Below are 24,585 nucleotides of genomic sequence, written 5' to 3' on the forward strand. Positions count from 1 at the left end.
GGCTCCAGCCATTGCTTACTGCAAGCAGAGAAATATTCAAATCTACCCATACTTGGATGACTGCCTGATACAGGTGGGCAGTCAGGAATTGCTGTTGCAGCACCTAACATTTGTAAAGAAACTTCTCACATCCCTGGGGTACACCATCAACGAAAAGAAATGAAAACTAGTGCCCAGTCAAAAGATTGTATTCCTGGGAGCAAGCTTGGACACAGCATCCCAAATCACATTCCTCACTTCAGAAAAACAAGCCTTTCTGACAGACTACTTCACTCTATTGGCCACCAGAACCCAGCTATCCGCAAGGAAAATCCTGAAGGCCGTAGGGTTCAGGCCTCATGCATCCTACTAATTTCATATGCCAGACTGCATATGAGGAAACTTCACTGGTACTTAAAAAGTCTTTGGTGCCAGCATTCTCAGAAACTGGAAACCGTCATTCCTATCATACCCTGTCTAAGGACAGAGTTTCTTTGGTGGGCAGCAGCATGCAGCCACAACAAGGGACTGCCCTTTACTCAACCCCACACTGCCCAGACACTAACCACAGACACATCAGACTATGCCTGGGGAGCACACATGGACGGCAAATGCATCCAGGGCCACTGGAGCCCAAGTCACATTCATCTGCACATCAACCAAAAAGAGATGCTAGCTGTACTGGCAGCTTTCAGATCCCTACTCTCTCCAGGACAACTGCTAATCAAAACAGACAACACCACAATTATGTGGTACATCAACAAGTGGGAGGAACCCACTCTTACCCACTCTGCAGGTTAGCCATTTCCTTGTGGAACACTGCCTTGGACATGCAAGTCCATCTGCAAGCTCAATTCCTGCCAGGCAAACAAAACTCACTGGCAGACGACTTAAGCAGAAATCTCCTAGATCCACATGAGTGGCAATTAGAACCCAGCACCCTCAACCTTGTGATTCAGAAATGGGGGACCCCAGAGGTGGATCTCTTTGCCTCTCCCTGAAACCATCAGCTCAGCAAATTCTGCACCAGGAACCCTCACAGCAGGGCCTGGAATGTGGATGCCCTATCTTTTCAATGGGTAAATCTCTCCTCCTCTGCCCCTTCTCCCAAGAGTATTACTCAAAATAAGACAGGACAGACCAAAGACAATTCTTATTGCCCCAGACTGGCCACGTTAGCACTGGTACCCACTCCTGCACAGCCTGACACCAGTGCCACCATGGGACCTATAACAGAACCCAACCCTGCTCTCTCAGCAGGAGGGACAGATTTTGCATCCGCAACTGCAGACCCTAAATCTTGCAGCCTGGCTTATTCCTTGAATTCTTCCCCAGCATCACTAAGCAAGCAGGTGCTGGACATCATTCTTGAAGCCAGAAGACCTAGTACAAGGAAATCCTATGCTGATAAGTGGAAAAGGTACTGCTCCTGGATTCAAGCCAGAGGAGAGGACACAACCCTGCCCTCCTTGCCTCTAATCCTGTATTACTTAGCAGATCTACTCCACAAAGGCCTGTCTTTCTTATCCATTAAGATACATGCTTCAGCCATTTCGGCTCATTACAACACTGAGCCATCTCTCTTCTCGCACCCTCTTATCAAACAATTCCTCAGAGGGGCAAACAACTTAAGGCTGCCAAGGAGAGCACCCACCACTGCTTGGGACCCTAACTTTGTACTGGAAAAGCTCACACTTCCCCCCTTGTAACCTGCAGCATCAGCAGAGTTAAAATTTCTCTCTTGGAAAACAGCCTTGCTTCTGGCCATCACTTCAGAAGAGGAGTGCCTCAGTTACAAGCACTTACGGCTGTGGAACCCTTCATTATTTTCCATGCTGACAGGTTTTCCCTCAGGGCTAACCCTTCCTTTATGCCTAAAGTGGTTTCCAATGTGCCTCTCAACCAGTCCATCCATTTGCCAACCTTCTTCCCTAATCCTCAAAACAAAGGGAAAGGATCCTGCACTCCTTGGATGTGCACAGACTGCTCAGATTCTAGCTTGATAGGACTAAGCCCTTCTGAAAATCTGACCAGTTACTAGTCATCTTTGCAACAGGGGCAGAGGGGGAAGGCCATTTCAAAGCAGACAGTCTCCAAATGGATAGCACACTGCATCCATTTTTGCTACAAGAACCATGGGAAACCAACCCCTCAAGGAGTCAGAACACATTCCACTAGGACAACATCTACCTCTACAGCATTTCTCAGGGGAGTCCCTACCAGGGACATCCTGGAAGCTGCTACCTGGAGTTCTGTATACACCTTCACCAAGCATTACCACCTGCCTATCTTTTCCAATTCCAGGGCAGGTTTTGCAGCAGCAGTCCTGCAAGACATTCTAGCCAGCCCTCTCTCTTCTTGACTGCGTGCACCCTTCTTCAACTTTGGGAATCTACTCAAGTGTGATGACTGCAACAGTGAAACACGAAGAACACAGTACAGTTGTGTACACTTACTATAAATGTAGATGTTCGAGTGTATTCACTGTTGCAGTCCTGGTTTCCCTCCCTCCAGCCCCCTGGTCTCTCTCTCTCTCTCCTATCTCTCTATGCCTTCTACTCACCCCTTTCAGGGGTATTGGTATTTACTTTTTACTGGTGGTGTTTTCCCCCACCATATCCTAGCTCCCTATTTGGGGGGCTCCAGATGTTTGGGGCAAGAAAAACTGATGTAATTGCGTCAGCTGCCTGTTTTTATACCCCTGACATCAGTCCTGGAGCGAAGCAAACAATGCAGAAATACTAAGTCTCTAGTATTCGAGCTGACTGAGGGCTACCTGCAGGCAGATAACCCAAGTGTTATGACTGCAACAGTGAATACACTCAAACATCTACATTTATGGTAAGTGTGCACAACTGTACTTTATAGTAAGTGTTAATAACTGTACTTTCCACCTGTCCTGTCTTATTTGTGTGAGCCACTTAGTCTTGCATGCTGTTCAGTCAAGGCAGACCTATAGGTCATTTCTACATGCTTTCCTCTAGACCCCCTCTTCTTTCCAGGTAGGAGTTAAAACAGTTACTTAAAGGTATCCTCCTCCTAAAACCACATAGAAAAGTTATTCCACATTCTTTTTAACTTTGTTCTTGAAAAACTCACTGTTCCTCCCTTTGAACCAGCAGGTTATGCCTCTCTTAAAATCTGTACTTGGAAAAAAAACATACTTCTACTAGCCCTTACTTCAGCTAGAATGATTTCTGTGCTCCAAGCCCTGATGGCAGTCTTTCCGTTCCTTTTTTTTTCATAAGGACACAGTGCCCTTAAAGGCCAACCCCTCAGTTGTGCCTAAAGTGGTCAATGAGCTGTCCTTTTGATAAACCACCAACCTCCCTTCTCATAATAAGGGAGACAGAATTCTCCACTACCTGGATGATCACAAGTAGTTCAGGTTTTACTTGGACAAAACAAAGTCCATCCACAAGACTGATCAATGTTTATTTCTTTTCAAGAAACCAAGCCAGGTAACAGTTCCTAAACAAACTGTTACTAACTGGATGTCCAAGTCGGTTTTCTTTTGTTGCATAACAATGTAGAAAATCTTTGCTTGCATCAATAAAAGCATACACTAACAGAGCAGTGTACTCCTTTGGAACCTTTTACAAAGGTGTCAACTTAAGAGCGATACTAGAAGCAGCAACTTGGTGTTCTGTGTATAACTTTACCAAACATTACATGGTAGACATCTTTTCTTAATAAAGAGCTTCCTTTGCCCAATCAGTTCTCCATGGATTGATTGACAGCTCTCCCTTTTCACATCTAGCCAACCTCAATACTCACTAAGCTTTGGGAATCACCCAGTAGTTTGGAATACTGCTTCAGTGATCTAAGTAATGTCTTGATACAGTTTTGAACTGAATGTAATAGTACATGTCCTATTGATCATTGTTTCAGTATTCTTTCCCACCTACCATTCCCCTTATCTGTTTCCTTAATCACTTCTCATGGACTAAAGGGGAGCCATTTTCTACCGTCTGTCCTCCTACCTGACCTTTTCTTTTTTGGTCTTATCAGGTTTCAAGAGGCTTCCTGACTTTGAAATTTTTAAACTTATACTTCCACTTATGTACCCTTACACCCATGGGCTTAGGTCATATGTTGGCTGTATGGCTGTATGGAAGGTTTTGGCTTTGGTACCCTAGTAAGATGTCCAGGCTATTTGTTGAGATAGTCCAACAAGATGGAATACTGCAACAGTGATCAGCAGGACATTAACTGTTCTGCTTAGTTTTTACTCATCTGTACTTTCTTTACTGCTGCATGCACAGTTCAGGTCTTGATCACAACATTTTTTGTAGAAGACATCCTGTTTTCGGGGCCTAGGAAATACAAGTTGTCAGATTGTATGTGGCTTCCAGATCACAAGAAAGACCTGTGTCTGTATCACATCAGTAGTACATTTATTGTCAGTTGGAAGATCATCATGTAAAACACTATCATAACTGTCAGCATTTGAGCTGAGTAACTCGGAGATGCAGGGGGATTCCACATTTGCTCTATGTCTCTCAAGATGGCAGTGTTTGAGAGTGCTTAGCACAGTGGGCGTCAGGAGTGTTCCTTGGGTTGTCCCAGGCCATTAGTTGATCACCATGGGAAGGTGAAAGTGATGACTTCATGGACATTGTGTGTCACCAGCTCCCTACCGGACTAATTAAGAAGTTGAGATCCAGACCTTCTTTCACATTGTTGGCTGATGAGAACCCTGCAGGTTATGCACCCCTAAAATATCATGGAAGGCTGAGGCTGTGAGCAACTCTCATCACTGGGTTGAACAACCAGAGCTTACTTGTTTTGCCTACACCCTGAAAATACTGACCAAATCGGTTAAGCTTTCAAAACACATGAATGTTATTCTTTTGAACATCTAAGCTGCACAAAACACCACAGAGATTCAAAAAGACATACTGGTCATAAACTAAATTTCAGCAGAAAGTAACGTGGTCATTGCCACAAAACAAAAGCATTTCCAGAAAACCAAAACCGTGTTGCAAAATACTCACAAAGTAAGTGGGGGACATGCTACAATAAAAGTCTCAGCTAGAAGCGAAAGAACAATAAATTTCAAAGTCCCAAACTAAGGAAGTAATTGCAGACTTAATCTCCCCTTCTGTCTGTTAATGGAAAAAAACAGGTTAACATTTTTGCACAAAGACTCAGAATTAGTATGCATATTCCTTCATCAAGGGTTTTTAGGGTGCATCCCTCCTTGTTATTAAGGCAGTCTGTCAGCAGTTTTTTTTTTTCATAGCTAACCACAGGATACTGTGAATTCTTTACATATGAACAATTTCTTTTATTACACTAATTTTCAGGAGAAGCATTTTTTTCTTTGACAAGACTTTGTAGACTTAATTGCTTCAACCAATGAATAATGATGTAGGTTATCTGAATAGTGTCATATCTTGGATTACCAGTTAAGTTCCGAGTAGAATGTTGTTAGAAAGAGTGACTTGACAGGTGTTTCTCCTGTAAGTTATTCTTCTCGCTCTTTTTGACTGTTAGTAAAGGGATGAGGATTTTCCTTGTTCTCCCATCAAAACCGTCAAATGCCCCTTGAGTGTTAATATCAGGTAAGTTTCCTTGGAAGCATCATAGAAGACAACTAGTTTCAGGGACTCATCCTTCCCAGGAGATGAACCTTTGCGAAGTGGATTTTCTGAACAGTTTTGTTTATACAGCAGCATTTTCTATGCTGGTTAGCTAACAGGAAGCATCAAAGTGGCAGTTGGTGTTCTTTAGCCTGGCAACCCAAACAGTTTGTTCTGTTTTGATCTAAGTAACCCCATCGGAATTGGTTCTATTGTCATGCAGTAAAGATGTGTTTTCTTCTTAACAATTTTCATTCACTCCAACATTACAAAAATCCTCATTTCCTGCCTTTCGTTAAACCTCACTTCTCCTGAACATTATTTTGCATGTACTATTTTCACAACTCAATATAGTTTTATAAAATGTATTCCTACCCTTTTCAAAAGATCCCACCCCCATTTCTTTTATCTCATTTTCAGTGTCCAGAACTTCCTTTACAGTGAGTATAGATTTTGTTCTCCATTTTCTAGTAATTGCTTTTTTGGTAGCCAGTGTTATTAAACTTACTAAGCCCTACTGTCTGTAGATAATTCATATCCCGTATCCTGCTCAAAATAATTAGTTCTGTACTCACAACCATTTCTTTCCATAACAGCACTGTTGAAGGACTATGTAGGGAATTTTTAAAATTTGCCAGATTATTACTTTCCCCAAAAACACACTGCACTGCGGTGATGGTGCTGCGGTAGCGTTGTCGCCTCACAGTAAGACGTTGTCCTGTTCGATTCTCAGCTAGAGCGTCTTCTGTGTGGAGACGTGTGAATGGGCGTACCTTCGTTGAAGGTTGTGAGTCACGGCCGGCAACTCGGCATGTAAAAATCTACTGCCAATCATTAGCGGACCGGAGTTCCGCTGTGGTGACCCCTAACCGGGAAAAGCCGAAAGATACAACATTACTTTCCCCAAAAACACGTTCCCATTTACCTCTCTCTTCACCAGCTCCAGTACTTGCTATCTAACTAAAAAGAAAAAACTCTGCAGTCATCTGTTGTCATTATGAGTAAAACCTGCAGTTTTTTGGGGTGTTGTCATTATATTACGACACTAAGTGTAAAGTATGTTATTAGAGAGTTTAGAATAGCTATTGACAGCTGCATTGTATGTTGTGCTTAATGAAGCATTTAGAAGATAAATGTATATATATAGCACTGCTTATAGTTGTTGATGTATTGTGGATTTAAAAGCAGAATTGAAAATAGGAGCAAGCAAGTGTTGTTTTCCCTGGCTGTCAGTAATGTTACAGAACAGAGGGAATCGGTGTGACAGCATTACAATGGACTGACATGTCATTGTACTTCCTTTAATGCTATTGAGAAGTCATCCTCTTTTTGTACTTTCGTAGGCCCTGATGTTGTGCAACCCTGGAGTATGGATATTTAAGAGAGTTTGCCCCCCACACGCAAAAAACAAGTATACTGTGTGTAGTGTTACTACATGTGCAGTGCAGTGTAATTGCGTTATGTTTTTTGTGTTTTCCTTGTCTGCCAGTAAAGGCTGTAACAGTAGGGTTTCATGAACAGTGTAATGAACTGTTTAAAGTTAATGCTGAAAAAAATGTGTCTAAATCTGCTTGTATTGCAAGCTGTCCAGTTGGGTAAACTGTTAAAGTAATATAAAGCTTGCAAGCTGTCCAGTTGGGTAAACTGTTAAAGTAATATAAAGCTATCTCCATTAATTTTCTGTGTTCATTATCTTTGTTGTTCCCAGTAGCGGCATGTCACTAAAAAGGTGTTTTCACTGGTTTGGATGCAGTAATTTAACAGCCAATAATGTGGATGTTTGATTTAGTGATATGTAACTAAAGTCATCTTTAGCAGAAGTAATGTCTTAAAATACTGCTTTCATATAATGTACTCTCATTTTAATGTTTATATTTGATTTGTTATAGGCAGAATTTGATTGCGTAAATGAGAAAAAGAAAAGCAAGAAGAAAAATTACAAGAATTCAGGGGTTGTGAGTGTAAAAGAATGCAGGGTATGTATGTTTGTTTGTGATACATTGACATTAGTGGAATGTTTTATACCAACTGATGTATTTTATAGATGTTGTACAAAACTTCATATGTTTCTTTTTTGTGTCTTTATAGATTGAACGTGAATATTCGTTCCTTGACTACATCATGGGTGGTTGTCAGCTAAATTTTACTGTGAGTAAATTGTAAAGTTTTTATGGTAACTATTGCCACCAGTACCTTATATTAATCATAAGTGAGACTTTGTACCTTTCCTTGCTATGTAATGAGTGATTATTTTTTCATTATGTGTTTTTCCCCATGAGTTTACAGCTTCAGCTCTCATATTGATTATTCCTCTCCGTTGATCCCATTGGACAATATGTGATCCCTGGAAGCCATTGTCAGCCTCTTCAGCAGGCTTATTCAACAGATGTGTTGCCAATCAGTTCCGAACTGTCAGAGTTACAGGATTTTATCCTTCTGTGCAATTTAGGCCACACTGGTGGGAGGTGTTAATATTTATTTACGGATATAGACTATTAGATAATTTTCTTACTGGTGTCAGCAAAGTTTGTAAAATTAAGGCTTAGTTACCATTTATGGTTATGCGAAGAAATTATTTTTGGGGGGACGATATTTGTTTTTGCTTTCATATTAGTAGTTTGCACTCCATTAACCCTCACCTAACAAAAAACCTTTAGCTTGCAGTACGAATTCCTGTCAAGTAAATTGCTGTGGCTCAAACCTTCCCCATCTTAGGGTGATGTGGACCTCTCACTAGTTGTTAAAAGCACATCAGTGCCATTTTCCTCCTTTATGTTTAGAATGGCTGTGTTCATCTGTGCTCCTCAGCTCACTTATAGTGTCTTCAGCCTTCTGTGTTTGAGAGAGTGCTGTGACTCAGAAAGCAATGCAGCACCCACAATGCTGAGGTGATTTTATCTTTTTGGTGGTTTGCTATTTGTGACATTTTACTCTAACCTTTTATTGTAATGGTGATTTAAACATTTGTACCAGTACCAGTTTTAAGAAAATATTTTTTTTATTTCATCACACAATGTTAAATCTGGTGCATCATGTCAGTCTAATTTACGGTCTCTTCTTTATCACTGATAGTAATGACTTTCTTTCTGTTTTTGCACCATCTGCTGACTGGTTTAGATTTTCATGTCTAGTTCAGCATAACAGCCTTTTGTGTGTCAACCAATCATTTTCCCACTGTCATTCACCATACTAAATAATTGCTTGTTTTAACTTTGTTTTTTTCTATTCGTGTTGAATTGCCTGCCTACGTCAGCCCTACTTTCTCTTTTTTACTACATTTCAGTATTCCCATTATTTCCTCATCATTGTGAACATTGACTCTAGGTGATCACTGTTGACATGACACCCCAATCTCATGTACAAAATGGGGAAAGCGGGGTTGATGTTAATGTTGATACTATTCATATTTGGGGACATCTATACTGCTCATATCATACCTTTTCTTTCTTTTTATCATTCCTGTAAGTTCCTCTAACAGTGCCTGTCTTCATTGTGGGATGGTAAGCTGTAGAAGTTTTCTGTAGGCTCTGGCTTCCCACACTAATCTGCTAGTTACTTAAAAGGAATGTGGCATCCCCCACATAATTGTATAAGAAGAGTAAAAGGGGACCAGATTAATTTCACCCTTGCCCACCACACCAATGAAGTCTGATCACTTCTATAGGGTCCTTGATTCCCTCAAGCACTTGTATAAGAATCCCCTTGTAGATACAGCAGAGGTGTGTTTGGATTCCAATACGGGATCTTGATAGATTACTTCCAGGAACTCTGTACCATATGACAGAAATAGCACATCATTTTGGTTAAGAAGACCTGCACCTCAGCTACTCTGACCGTGAGGGCCCTCACCTGTCAGCTTCACATACTTAGATATCAGGAGACCATTCTGGAGCAGTTGAAACAGATGGCAGAGGGTATCCGTGATAAAGGCCATAAGAAGAGTGTTGGATTTGTGCAGCCTTAGTACTCAGGTTGCCAAGTACTCTATGAAGTGTGGCTATTATGTTCAAGATCCATCTGGCAGGGCAACTGCTATGGGGTCTGTAATCAAGAGACATGCTTGACTGAGATGACAACCCATTCCAAACCATGTTAAAGTGGAGCTTCTGGATGCCCATTTAGACAAGGAGCTCATCTTTGAACCTTCAACAGAGACAGTGATTAAAAGTCTTGATCAAAAGGGGGAAACTGTGTGTCTGTTGATTACCTTCAGATCTCTCCCCTAGATATGTTAGAAACTACCCTAGCAAAACTTGGACTTACCCTCCCAAGCAATCCAAATTAAAGATGCAGAAAGGAAAGAAAAGCAGGTTTACAAAGCAGTGGTAAACCAGTTCCAGAGGCAGACTTGGGGGTACTCAATCCAGGAACCCAACAGGGAGCAGCTGTGACTTAGCAGAGCACCTCTCTGTCCCCATCCCAGAAAATTCCACTCTTAACCCTCGCCCATCCCAGAAAATCCCACTCTAACCCTCGTCTCTTTTCTTAGCTCAATGGGAAGAGATTACCTAAGACAAAAGGATGTTAGAACATTTTATTATTGCATGCAGTTTGTAAAGATCTCAAGATTTTAGGGCATCCTCTAGTGCCAAAGTAACAACAGAATTTGGCTGTTGCTCAAGTATGAAGTTTCCTATTGCAATGGTCCATAGAACTAGTTCCAGAAGAAGAGGCAGGGACAGGATTTTTCTCTAAATTGTTTCTTGTCCCATAAAAAATGGCTCTTAGAGATCCATTCTAAACATGTCAGGACTAAACAAATTCTTGTTAGTACCAAAATTCAAAGTATTGACATTACAAAAGCTACTACCAGTGGTCCGCAAGGGAGCATTCATAGACATCCTTGACTTGAAGGAGGGCTACCTTCATATTCCAGTAGCTCCAGGTCACTGACATTTCCTACATTCCAAGGTTGGGGGGTTTCATTAACAGTTCAGAGTATTGCCCTTTGACTTGTCTAACTGCCCCCAGGTTCTTTACAAAATGCCTGGCTCCAGATATTGCTTTTTGCTGGACAGAGGGTGTGCACATTTACTCCACCTAAACAACTGTATGATTCAAGCCATCTCTATCCAGGAAGTCAGCAGATTGATCCAAATCAGCATGGACTGCTTCCAGAAGGTAAGACCATCCCTAAATCTGCAGAAGTCCCTCCTCAACCCCTCCACCCAGTTCACTTTCCTGGGGTGGACGTAGCCTCTGTAGAACAGAAGGCCTTCCTTCGTTGGGGGAAAAATCCTGCTCCTGTCTCAATATCTAACAAAATTGAGAGTCTCAGCAGCATTGCTGCCAGGGAATTCCTCAGGTTGCTAGGCTACATGACTTCTTCCATCTTGATGGGTCACCTTACCAAACTCCACATGAGGAAACTCACCCATTGGTGTCAGCATCTCCTTTCCCTGAAAACAGATATTCCGTTCCTCCCCTTACGTAAAGGAGCTCCTGTGGTGGATAGAGAACATATTGTTTAACAGGTCAGTCCCTTTCCAATTGCAGACGGGTCCCCAGGTGCTTAACTACAGATGCATCCGACCCTTATGGGGAGCTCACTCAGGGATCGTAAAAGTCCAAGGTGTTTGTTAAGAGCAGATGTGAAACAAAAATGACAGTGGTCCTCAGCTCCCTTTCTGATCCCCTTTAAATAAGGTTTTTTGAACTGTTAAAGGGCATCCTTTACCCATTTCTGTGCGTTTCTGTATCTGCTGGCTTACTCTCAAATGCCTATGAAATACTTTGAGAAAGAAATGCTCCAGCTGAGGCTGTTTAGAAGAGAGCTGGTCCCCTCCTGGGATGTTTACTTTGTGCTGGAAAAATGTACCTCACTACCATTTGTGCTAGCAAGCTCGAGCCCCCACCTCAGGATGCTGACTTAGAAAATTACTCTTCTGGTAGCTTTGACATCAGCTAGATGTTAGTTGCATTCTAGAATTATAGGCTTTAATGTGCAGTGCCTTTTCTGCTTTTTTTGACAAGGATAGGATCACTTTGTGTATTAACCATGCTTTCATGCCCAGTGTGGTGACTGAGTTCTCCTTGAAATAAACTATCCATTTACCAGAGTTTATTCCATGTCCAAAAATAAGAGTGAAAGAATTCTTGTCTACTTTCATGTGCAAAGGCAACTTCAGCTCTACGTAGAGAGGACAAAGTCAGACATGAAAACAGGTCAGCTTTTGTCTGTTTTTGCAAGGGGAAACAAAGGAAACTTATAAACAAAACTATTTCCAGACAATTGCTACCTGCATTGCCTTTTGCTGCTGTCAGCCTGGTCAACCAGTCCTTAATACACTTGGGGCCCACTGTACCAGAACTACAGCTGCCACCACATCTTTACTTAGAAGTATTTCCATGCAAGCTTTTCTGGAGGTAGTAACCTTGTCTTCTGTTCACACCTTTGCCAGTCACTAAAACCTGGGGGCCATGTCTAAGGGCAGGGTGGGGTTCAACTCTGCCATCCTCCATAGGTTACTTTCCCCTGGTCCAGTACTAGCCATTCTTCCAATGCTTCCTTGTTCTGGAAATCTTCTTAAGAGTTAGTACTGCAACAGTGAACTTCAAAGAATATGATAGAGTTGTGCTAACAATTTATAATTGTGGATATTGCATTGTTGTACCCATTCCCCTCCCTCTAACACATGTATTTTCCTTACGTTTGCACTTGTTACCCTATTATCCCTCTCCAGATGTTATTTATACCATCATAACACAGAGCTGGGAACAGATCTGGGTGGGTCATGCTCCAAAACATTGGGGAGTTTGCTTAGCCTGGGGCAAGAAAAACCTGAAGATGGCATTTGCCAACTACCCATTATACCAATGACATCCTGATATGGGAAGGGGAGGGCATCCTTCAGGCCGTAGAGAAAGTGAGATTTTTGGTATTCAGGCCTGTTTCAAGCTTCTGTGGGGAGGAAATTAAAAAATCATTATTATAAAAATAACACACAGTGCAAGGCTTTTCCAACGAAAAATGTGAAATAGCACCAGTTTCCAGAAAGGCTGCATAAGAGCTTTCATTCCTTTATTCCACCATAAAAACAGAACTTCTTTAGATACAAACATACATGTAATTTCCTCCATTTAAATACCAAATAACAACCATGTGGCATACTTTCTTAAAAAACACACAGTAATTTTTCTAACTAAAAACCTTAATATTTGAAACTGGCCCCATATACATTTTTTATTATTTATTAAAAAAACATACAGTATGTTTTGACATAACGTGCCCACTGTACAATCCTCGCTAAAAGTCCAACATATACATCTCATGATACAGTTCCATTAATAGTAAAAAAATCTTCACTAAAACCCTTTTCTAATTTTATAACCTATCCATGCCAATGTACTTCTATTTTGGTAACTGTTAAATATATATATAGATATCTCCTTATGTTTATTTTGGTTATATTAATTTGTCATTTTGTTCCTATTCTTTACGTTTTAATCTACATTTATTTTTAAATTTCTTCAGCCCTTAAATTCAGAAAACTACTAATTGAAATTATATCATTAAGGCCTGGAGGTTTACTTGCTTTTAGCAATACCTGCCAAAACATTTCCCTATATTCAACAAAATTCGACCAGTTTCCACCTCTCTCTTGCCTTCTAACCTTTTCCAACACACAAAAACAAAATTTTTAAAAATCCTTGCACATGGCACTATGTCTATAAAGTGCATTAGCCCTATCCTGCCTCTTAATAATTATGCTGACAACACCCTTTTTCTGAACTCTTTTTCCATTTTTTGTACATAGTAAGCATTGTATGTCTGGCATAAAGCCACCTAAACAACCCCCTTCATCTGGCAGTTGTACAACCCTTTAACACCAGTAACCCTTTGGTATCCTGTAATAGTAATATTGGTTGTTTCGTACATAAACCTACACTCCCTACAATTACCACATTTACTCATCCTACCTAAACACATCCTTCCATCCTTCTCCTGGTTCCTAAAGTTATTACCCTTCCTATACACAATTTTAGGGTTAGGGCCCACCTTATCTATCAAACCAAAGGCTCCAAACACCCCACCCCAATTTTTTCCATTATTATCCGGATCCCAGTTGAATGACAATTGTATGTCATAACACAACAAAAAGAGTCTGTCTTAGACCCATTTTCCTTCCTCATCTGCACCACAGTGTTCTTTATCAGTGGGGGATACCACTCATCCCTTCTACTTATTACGTATTCTTCCTGTCTTTTTAAAAGGTACCCTGGGTAACCTCTGTCCACTAGTAAATCCTTCAAAATTCCTAACTCCTCCACAAATTTGTTGAACTCACTAGTTAATCTAGAAATCCTAATCATCTGCCCTTTTACCAGATTTCTCTTCTGCCAAAATGGGTGTTCACTATGAAAGTGTAGAAAGCTATTTGAAAAAGTTGGCTTTCTTAATATTTTCGACTTAAGGCACCCTTCCAAAATGCTTTTATACAAGTGTACATCCAAATAGTTAACTTCCTCTTTTCCCATTGAGTATGTAAATTTAAAGAAATCTGTTGTGGAATTTATGTATTCCATAAATTCCACCACCTCAGTTTCCGTACCTTCCCAGAGCAATAGGATATCATCTAGGAACCTATAGTATCTAAAGAGGTGCTTCTTAAACCTAGATTCTAACACAAACTTAGTTTCCCAGTACCAAAGCACTATATTTGCAAACATTGGTGCTACAGTAGCACCCATTGCCACACCTTGGGTTTGTTTGTAATACTCTCCCAGAAACCACACAAAGTTCTTTTTAGCACTAACTCCATCAACACTGTCAGCACATAAATAGTATCACTGGAAAACCTACCACATGAGGAGGGGATGGAAATGTTTCAAAACGGTCTTAGAGAGGTTGCTAGGTTTTCCAGTGATACTATTTATGTGGTGACAGTGTTGATGGAGTTGGTGCTAAAAAATAACTTTGTGTGGTTTCAGGGAGAGTATTACAAACAAACCCAAGGTGTGGCAATGGGTGCTATTGTAGCACCAGTGTTTGCAAATGTAGTGCTTTGGTACTGGGAAACTAAGTTTGTGTTAGAATCTAGGTTTAAGAAGCACCTCTTTAGATACTATAGGTTCCTAGACAATATCCTATTGCTCTGGGAAGGTACTGAAACTGAGGTGGTGGAATTTATGGAATACATAAATTCTACAACAGATTTCTTTAAATTTACATACTCAATGGGGAAAAGAGGAGGTTAACTATTTGGATGTGCACTTGTATAAAAACACTTTGGAAGAGTGCCTTGAGTCGAAAATATCTAGAAAGTCAACTTTTTCAAATAGCTTTCTACACTTTCAGAGTGAACACCCATTTTGGCAGAAGAGAAATCTGGTAAAAGGACAGATGATTAGGATTTCTAGATTAACTAGTGAGTACAACAAATTTGTGGAGGGGTTAGGAAGTTTGAAGGATTACTAGCGGACAGAGGTTACCCAGGGTACCTTTTAAATGGACAGGAAGAATATGTAATAAGTAGAAGGGATGAGTGGTATCCCCCGTTGATAAAGAACACTGGGGTGCAGATGAGGAAGGAAAATGGGTCTAAGAGAGACTTTTTTTGTTGTGTTACGACATACGATTGTCATTCAACTGAGATCCAGAGAATAATGGAAAAAAATTGGGGTGGGGTGTTTGGAGCCTTTGGTTTGATTGATAAGATGGGCCCTAACCCTAAAATTGTGTATAGGAAGGGTAATAACTTAAATCATTATTTGAAAGGAACCCAGGAGAAGGATGTGTTTAGGTAGGATGATGAGTAAATGTGGTAATTGTAGGGAGTGTAGGTTTATGTACGAAACAACCAATATTAGTATTACACGATACCAAAGGGTTATTGGTGTTAAAGGTTTGTACAACTGCCAGACGAAGGGGTTGTTTATGTGGCTTTATGCCAGACATGTAATGCTTACTATGTAGGAAAAATGAAAAAAGAGTTAAGAAAAAGGATTTATCAGCATAATTATGCTATTAGGAGGCAGGATGGGTCTAATGCACTTTATAGGCATAGTGCCATGTGCAAGGGTTTTAAAAAAATTTGTTTTTGTGTGTTGGAAAAGGTTAGAAGGCAAAAGAGATGTGGAAATTGGTCAAATTTTTGTGAATATAGGGAAATGTTTTGGCAGGTGTTGCTAAATGCAAGTAACCCACCAGGCCTTAATGATATAATTTCAATTAGTGGTTTTCTGAATTTAAGGGCTGAAGAAATTTAAAAATAAATGTAGATTAAAACTTAAAGAATAGGAACAAAATGACAAATTAATATAAACAAAATAAAAATAAGGAGATATCTATATATATATTTAACAGTTAACAAAATAGAAGTACATTGGCATGCATAGGTTATAAAATTAGAAAAGGGTTTTAGTGAAGATGATGTTCTTCATCTCACATTGCTGCAGTCCTTACATATGGGTAGTCCGCTGTCCTCGGTCGGCCCGAATACCAAAGTATTAGGCTGACGTCGGTCATGGCGCTCAGATCTGACATCAGAGCGTCAGGGTATAAAAGCGCATGACCGACGTCATATCCTCAGTCTTTTTTGCCGCATGGTCCGATGCAGAAGCAGCGTTGCAAGTGCCGTTCGGCGTTCTGAAATTTTCGTATTCTGAGTTTCAGACCGGAACCAAGTTGGGCTAAGTACCCCGTTGGGGAATATTTTTGTTTTTTCTTGCCTCAGTTAATTCCGGATGTCAGAAAAAGTGAATAATTGTATTTCTTGTGGGAAACAGATACCGCATAGGGATTATCACTCTCTTTGCATTCCTTGTTTGGGACCTGAGCACGACGTAGTCGGGTGTCGGTTTTGTGCTAGGTTTAATAAGCGCACCATAAAACGAAGGTTAGATTGCGCTAGGTTAGTCTTTGGTAAGCGGTGTAATTATAATATGCCGTCGGATCCTCCGACGCCCGCTTCCACGAAGAAGCGCAAAGACAAATCTTTGAAAACTAGACAGGATGATTCGTCCGTTTCGGACGCCGCTCCTGTAGAAGCTTCAGTGGAACAGGTGGATCCGACTGAAGTTTCTGTTGAGTCTCAGGGGGAAACTTTGATTTTGCAGGATGTGGCCTCACAGGAGTCAGGTCAGGCTGAAGGGGCCTCTCAGGTTACTGTTCTCCCGTCTATGCCTAAGGTGGTTAGGCCTTCTGCTACTATTTCTAAGGCTTCTTCTAAGGGCAGGTCTGTTTTGCCTTCCTCTGGTGTCACTCCAGCTACTTCAGGGTCCGTGCCTAAAAAGCACATGCTTAAAATGGCAGAAGATTTGATTACTTTAATTAGAGGTTCTATGCCCCCTCCTGATAAGAGGCCCAGGGTGGAGCCAGAGTTGGAAAGTTTGGATCAGGCCTCAGATGACTCAGAGTCTTCTGCTGAAGATATTCAAGATTTTCCCCCTTATTCAGATTCTGATGCAGAGGATTCCACTCCTTCTGCTTCTCCTCCAGAGGATTTTTCTTTTTCAGAAACTCTGCATTCCATGAGGGAGCATTTTAAGTGGGAAGGACAGGATTTCTCTGATTCACGGAAGAGGCTTAGGGAATTCTTGTTTTTACCACAGCATAGACCCTTGGCTATACCTCCTGTTTTGGATGTTGTTCAAGATGTTTTCTTGGAGGCTTCCCTTAATCCAGATTCTTTGCCTCCTGCGCCAGTTAAACCGGACAGGTATTACAGGGTGCCAGAGGCTCATAAATATCTGTATAAGAGTCCTAGGGCGGACCCGGAAACTATTAGTCAGGGGCCTAAGGGTGTTAGAGCCTCTGTTGTTAAGAATCCGGTTCCTCTAGATAAGGAAGCTAGAGCTTTGGATAGATGGGGTAAGAAGGTGTATACCTCTTCTACTTTAGCAATGAGGGCTTTAAATTGCCAGTTTCATATGTTGAAATGTCAGAATTTCCTCCTTTCTCAGCTAAAATCTAAAGTGGATGCTTTGGCAGAGGGCATTGAGTGTAAAGAATTGCAGGATTTAGTACATGTATCTGAACAGGTGGGTAAGCATTCTTTGCAGTGTGGTTTTGATGCTGTACAGGCCTCTTCTAGGGTGGCTGCCACGGGTTCAGTTCTTCGTAGGCACACCTGGCTTAAGGATCAGAATTTGTCCGAGCATGTTAAAACTAGAATTCTGGATGCCCCTTTACAGTCTGAAGTTTTGTTTGGTCCCCCTGTGGAGTTGGTTTTGAAGAAAATGGAAGACAAGGCTAAGTCTATGCAGACTGTTAAAGATTTTTTGCAGGTGCAACCTCCAAAGTTTAGTAGAAATTGGCCTACTAAGGGGTGGACGTACCCTTCTTCTGATTCTCAGTCTAGGGGTAGATCTAGGCGTGGCAGGGGCAGAGCTCATAGTACATTCAGGCCTAGAACTTGGAGTTCGCCTGCACAACCTGCAGGGGAAGGCAGGGGCCAGTCCTTTCGTAAACAGGCCCAATGACCTGCATTTTCAGCTGCCAGATTTTTCTTGCCTGGCAGCTCCTTTGGGAGGAAAGTTAGCACTTTTCAAGCAAAACTGGCTTTTAGTCACCCAGGACAAATGGGTGTTGGACATTATAAACCGAGGCTACAAGTTCTATTTCCATACATTGCCTCCTTTCAAAGGCATGCCAGACGTTCCTCCTCGGCAAAGGATAGAGGCTCACAAGCAGATTTCTGTACTTCTTCAAATAGGAGCTATACAGCCAGTTCCTCTGTCAGAAGTGGGCCTAGGATTTTACTCTCGCCTGTTTCTAGTACCAAAGAAAGGAAACACGTGGAGACCAATTTTGGATTTATCTATCCTCAACACTTATCTGGACATTCCAAAGTTCAAAATGCTGACGTTACAACAGCTTTTACCTCTGCTGGGAAAAGATCACTGGATGGTAACTCTGGATCTCAAAGAGGCTTATCTTCATGTTCCAATCAGGCCCAGTTGCAGGAGGTACCTACGTTTCTGGCTGGAAATTTACATTATCAGTTCTCTGCATTGCCCTTTGGCTTATCTACTGCCCAGAGTGTTCACAAAGGTTCTGGCTCCAGTGATAGCCTTTTTCAGGTTAAGAGGAATACAGATTTATCCTTATTTGGACGATTGCCTGATTATTGCACAAGACAAGGACGAACTTCTTCATCATCTACAGTATGTGATGGTAGTGTTAAGATGCCTAGGGTATTCTGTGAACGAAACAAAGTCCAGTCTAGTACCCTCTCAGGACATGTGCTTTCTGGGTGTGAGACTGAATACAGCTTCCCAGATGGCTTTTTTGACCCCGGACAAACAAAGAAGCCTTTCTCTTTATTTCCATCAAATGTCTCTACAGTCCAGGCTGACTGCAAGGACAGTCATTCAAGCCTTGGGGTTCATGGCATCTTGTATTCTGGTGCTTCCCAATGCCAAACTGCATATGAGGAAGCTTCAGTGGTATCTCAAAAATGTATGAACACAACACTGCCAGGATCTAGACACTGTCATTCAGATAATACCTTGCATTCAGAAGGAATTTTTGTGGTGGGCTCAGGAATGTCACCTAAACAAGGGACTCTCTGTGACCCGACCAGAGGCGAGTCAGATTCTAACGACAGATGCCTCAGACAAGGCTTGGGGAGCACACCTCAATGGAAAATGGGTGCAAGACACGTGGCCTGTCAGACTTCAACATTTGCATATCAACTTAAAGGAGATGTTAGCAGTCCAATTTGCATTGATGGCTTTCAAGGATTTCCTTCTCCCAGGGCAGGTGTTGATTCAAACAGACAACACTACTGTCATGTGGTACATCAACAAGCAAGGGGGAACCCATTCGTACCCTCTTTGCAGGCAAGCGATGATTTTGTGGGAGACTGCTCTCAGTTTACACCTCAATCTTCAGGCAAGGTTTCTACCAGGAGCACAGAACTCCTTAGCAGATGTGTTGAGCAGACAAATAGTGGATCCTCACGAGTGGAAACTGGATCCTCATGTATTTCAAAAGTTGACAGTGTTATGGGGGACTCAAGACATAGATCTGTTCGCTTCTCCACTAAATTACCAGTTGCCAAAGTTTTGCACAAAAATGTTTCATCCCACAGCTTGGAAGGTGGATGCTCTATCATTCAGTTGGAGCAATCTTCATGTCTATGCCTTTCCACCTCTGCCTCTCATTCCCAAGGTACTCTTGAAAGCCAGACAAGACAGGCCGTCCATGATTCTGATAGCGCCGGATTGGCCTCGACAGCACTGGTACCCACTACTGAGGAGTTTAGTACGGGAGCCTCCATGGCCTCTGCCTTTGATTCCGCATCTTTTGTCTCAGGAGGACAATCACTTCCTCAATGTCAAGATTCAGTCTCTGCATCTAACAGCCTGGCATATTCTGCTTTAGACCCTGGAGGGTCTCAGCTGCCACAACAAGTTTTGAATGTTATTTTGGAGGCCAGAAGGCCTAGTACAAGGAAAGTTTATGCTGATAAATGGAGGAGATTGTTTATTTGGAGCAAAGCGAAGGACTTTGATGTTTCCAAGCCTGATTTAAGTATTTCTCTTCAATATCTTACTGAGCTATTGGACAAGGGTTTGTCTTTCTCCTCGATAAAGGTTCATGCTGCAGCCATTTCTGCTCACTATGACTGTGACCCTCCTTTATTTTCTCATCCTTTGTTTAAGCAGTTTCTTAGAGGGGCAAAGAACATAAGACCCCCACGTAGAGCTCCTACTCCTGCTTGGGATCTCAATTTTGTGTTGGAAAAACTTACTCTACAACCTTTTGAGCCTGCAGCTACTGCCGAGTTAAAGTATTTATCATGGAAGCCTGCTTTTGTTGGCCATTACCTCTGCAAGAAGGGTTTCTGAATTACAGGCCCTTATGGCAGTGGAACCTTTCCTGATTTTTCATAAGGATAGGGTATCTTTGCGTACTAATCCTTCCTTTATGCCTAAAGTGGTTTCTAGTGTGGCCTTGAACCAAACTATTCATTTGCCTACTTTTTATGCAAACCCCCAAAATAAAGGGGAGAAGATTTTGCATACTTTGGATATTCACAGGCAGTTGCGTTATTATTTGAGCAGAACCAAAGGGTTCAGGCAGTCTCAGCAGTTGTTTGTTTCTTTTGCTTTGGGTTCTCAGGGAAAACCTGTGTCAAAACAAACTATTTCTAAATGGATTGGTTTTGTATTTCTTTCTGCTATTCCCATCATGGTAAGGAGATTCCGGCTGGAATCAGACCTCATTCCACTAGAGCTACTGCCACTTCTACTGCCTTTCTAAGGGGTAGCTACAAAGATATTTTGGAAGCAGCCACTTGGAGTTCAGTACATACTTTTCTAAACATTACCACCTTCCTCTTTATTCTAAGTCTAGGGCTGGATTTGCCACTGCAATATTACAGGGCATTTTAGCAGCCCCTAATGCTTTATGATTTTGCCATCCTCCCTTTACCTCTGCTTTGGGATTCTACCCATATGTAAGGACTGCAGCAATGTGAGATGAAGAACATAGTACAGTTTTGTACCTACCATAAATGTAGATGTTCGAAGATCCACATTGCTGCAGTCCAATTTACCCTCCCTCCTTCCCTCTGTAGTTTGGCATGGTTATATGGTTTGGGTGATGGTTGTTATTGGGCATGTTTTTGGGAGGTATCCTGTTTTTGGGCTGTGGCCTTTCTTTTTAGGGCCTTCTGACATCTGGGGCAAGAAAAGACTGAGGATATGACGTCGGTCATGCGCTTTTATACCCTGACGCTCTGATGTCAGATCTGAGCGCCATGACCGACGTCAGCCTAATACTTTGGTATTCGGGCCGACCGAGGACAGCGGACTACCCATATGTAAGGACTGCAGCAATGTGGATCTTCGAACATCTACATTTATGGTAGGTACAAAACTGTACTTTTTTGCTATTAGTGGAATTGTATCATGAGATGTATATGTAGGACTTTTAGCGGGGATTGTACAGTGGGCACGTTATGTCAAAACATATTGTATGTTTTTTGAATAAATAATAAAAAGTGTATATGGGGCCAGTTTCAAATGTTAAGGTTTTTAGTTAGAAAAATGACTGTGTGTTAAATTACTGTGTGTATTTTAAGAAAGTATGTCACATGGTTATTATTTGGTATTTAAATGGAGGAAATGACGTGTATGAAATAAGGAACAAAAGCGCTTATACAGCCTTTCTGGAAACTGGTGCTGTTGTCTGATTTTCATTGGAAAAGCCTTGCAGTGTGTGTTATTTTTATGAGGTGACTGACTTTTATTGGAGTTTTGTAAAAATCATTATTACAATAGTAAATTTACTTGAACATCTAAGTTTATGCTAAGTCCCTAACACAACTGTACTTTCATATGTTATTCCGTCTGTCCAAAGTGACTGTTGGGTTATCCGCCCTCAGATCCAAGCCACCAAAACCTTCAGCTATATTTTGTTCAGAGCTCAAGCTCCTCCCTTCTCCCATAATGCACTGGGTCATCTCAATCCCTTAGATCTCATTTGCCAAAATCCACAGATGTGGTTCTCCAGTGCTTTTTCCTCATGTCTCATATAAGTGCATTTTTCCACCTTTTCTTTCAGACTTATAGAATATTTATGTTGCTTTTTTTCCATTTTCCACTGGTTTAATAATAAAAAATAGGTATCTTTCCTCTTCTAATTTTGCCAAGGCCTGTTTCTCTTTAAATTACTGTTATTTTTTCTGCTGTCGGGTATATCATTCTGTTATTGTTCTTTATTGTACCTCATTTTTCTTTCTTTCTTTTTTTTTTTTGAGAATTGTAAATACTGTATTAAAACACTCTTCATGGTAATATACAATGTAATTCTCCATGCATGGGGCTGTTTGGGCAGTGATTGACAATTTGACCTTTTTCTAATTATACGTTTACACATTTCTAATAAAACAGACTCATGTCATACAGTCAGTGCACATTCAGTTATTAACAGCTTGCCATTATTCAGCATGCAAATTAAAATGTCACCATCAGCTGTTCTTTCCTCTCTTAATTGCACCTTTGATTTAACATTCCTTCTTAACCAAAAACAGTCAGATACACAAATTAACTGTTTACAGTCTAAGTTAAGATCAGGATTTTTTTAAACACATTTATTGAATTATCGCTTATGACATAGGTGGTTATATTTATAGAAAAGTAATCAAACCATATTAACAAGTTCACATTTACAAATATTATGAATCACATGTGTTGTTTTATGCAATATAGTCACACCAACATTACATTAATTGTTCAGTTCCTGCCTTCTCTTAAACCTCATTCTTTCTCCAAAACATTTTTCTGCATGTATTATTCCCACAATTTCTATTTTTATGTAATTTGCTCATAGCCTTTTCTAAAGATCCCACTTTTTGTTCTTTTATCACTGTTACAGTATTTGCTTCTTCAAATGTAGTTCATTTAGACTTTGATTTCCACTTTCTAGTAATTGCTTTTTTTGGCAGCCACCAGAATTAAACTTAACAAGGCCTTACTTTGGCTAGGCAATTTAGATTGGATATCTCAACTCAAAAAATAAGTAATCATTTCCTTAGTTATACTCATTTGCTCACCCAGTATTCCTGGCAGAGTACTCTGTAGACAAGTTTTAAAGTCAGCAACTTATTTCACTCAAAGAACATGTGCTCCCAGGTTCTTCTTTCTTCCTCATTACACCTCCAACATTTGCTGTCTCCCTGAGGAAATATTTTTTAGATTCTGCTTGGGTTATAGAAATAGCTCTGCAAACATTTGCAGGCAAAAATCCTAAGGCTTCTAGATTTTGTTGCATATTTGGGAGCCATGCATTTGTCCTCCCATTGTTTCTATGTGAATTGCTTATCTAATATCTCTTCCCAGTCTTTTCTCACCTCCTTTGATCGATTCATATAGTTATCATGCAGTGTTTTATATGCACTGCTAAATATCCTTTTTAACATTTGCTTCTGTTCTAGATTCATCTAAAAACTCAACCAGTGCAGGCCTTTCATTTAGGATTCCCCTATCCCTTTCTCTTCGAATATGCTCTGATATCAATCCCTGATTGGGAAGTCTGTCTCTAGCCTGCAGCCCAAATGTCTTCTTGGCCTCTTCCCATTCTATTACCTTTCCTTCTCTAATTATTTGTTCCCAATACCTTGGTTCCTTTGCCAGTTTCCTCCAGTAAATTCTAGCCCCTTCTTGCTTATTCACTGTGCCCTTAATTGCAATCATCTCTATTGGCAGAATCTCCTTTCTCTGTTCCCCTGTTGTCTTAGATGTTCTTTGTGTTTCACTGTTGCAGTCATAACTGTAGGGTGCTCCTGCCGGCAGGCAGCCCGAGGTCGGCCAGAATCCCAAAGTCTGGGTCCGGCGTCGGCTGTACAAGCTAGTACCCTGACGTCAGTACGCTCTGGTACATAGCCCTCAGCCGACGCCATCTTCTCCAGTCTTTCTTGCCGTGCGGTGGAAAGCGGCTCACAAGTCGTTGGTTGGCGATTTTCGAACAGCGTATTTTGTTGTTGTCGGTCCGAAGTTCTTACTTCTCTTCTCAAAGCTAAGTACCCGTTGAATCTTTTCTTGTTCCTCCGATGTCAGAAAAAGTTAATAATTGTATATCGTGTGGGAAACAAATACCTCATAAAGATTTCCACTCTTACTGTTTACCTTGCTTAGGCCCTGACCACGACGTTTCTTGTTGTCGGTTCTGTGCCAGGTTCAATTCCCGTACTATCAAGTGCAGGTATGATTGGGCTCTAAATTATTTTGGCAGACGCTTCAATTATAGAATGTCGTCGGACACTACCGGAACTCAAAAGAAGCGCAAAGACAAAGACAGGCCTCTGAGGTCCAAACAGGACTCGTTGCAGATGGAGCCAGCATCCGGTTCGGCTGTCGTCAGTGAGGCGCTTTTGCAGCCCCTGTCTTCCGCCACTTCTGAACCGATGGCAGATACGGACTCCCATGGGGAGCCATCAAGGCCTACTATTTTACCTGCTGCAGGACCTTCGGACGTCGCTCCCTCAGATGGGTCCGGAACCGCTGTGCAGGTACCGGCTTCTGAGGGGGTTTTCAGGCCTACTCACATCACTATTTCAAAGGCAAAGGC

General features: G+C 41.3%; 1 protein-coding gene across 1 annotated transcript in view; it reads left to right on the forward strand.

Annotated features, from left to right (window-relative positions):
- LOC122796643 (copine-3-like) overlaps nucleotides 1-24,585 on the forward strand; it is a 1,386,610-nt gene that overhangs the window by 826,264 nt on the left and 535,761 nt on the right. The window contains exons 9-10 of the mRNA XM_044065280.1: nucleotides 7,454-7,540; nucleotides 7,653-7,712. Of these exons, the coding sequence (XP_043921215.1) occupies nucleotides 7,454-7,540; nucleotides 7,653-7,712 (147 nt within the window). The remainder of the gene's footprint in view (nucleotides 1-7,453; nucleotides 7,541-7,652; nucleotides 7,713-24,585) is intronic.

Source organism: Protopterus annectens, chromosome 3.part0 (genome assembly GCF_019279795.1).
Source record: "Protopterus annectens isolate FY-2018-M chromosome 3.part0, PAN1.0, whole genome shotgun sequence".
NCBI lineage: Eukaryota > Metazoa > Chordata > Ceratodontiformes > Protopteridae > Protopterus > Protopterus annectens.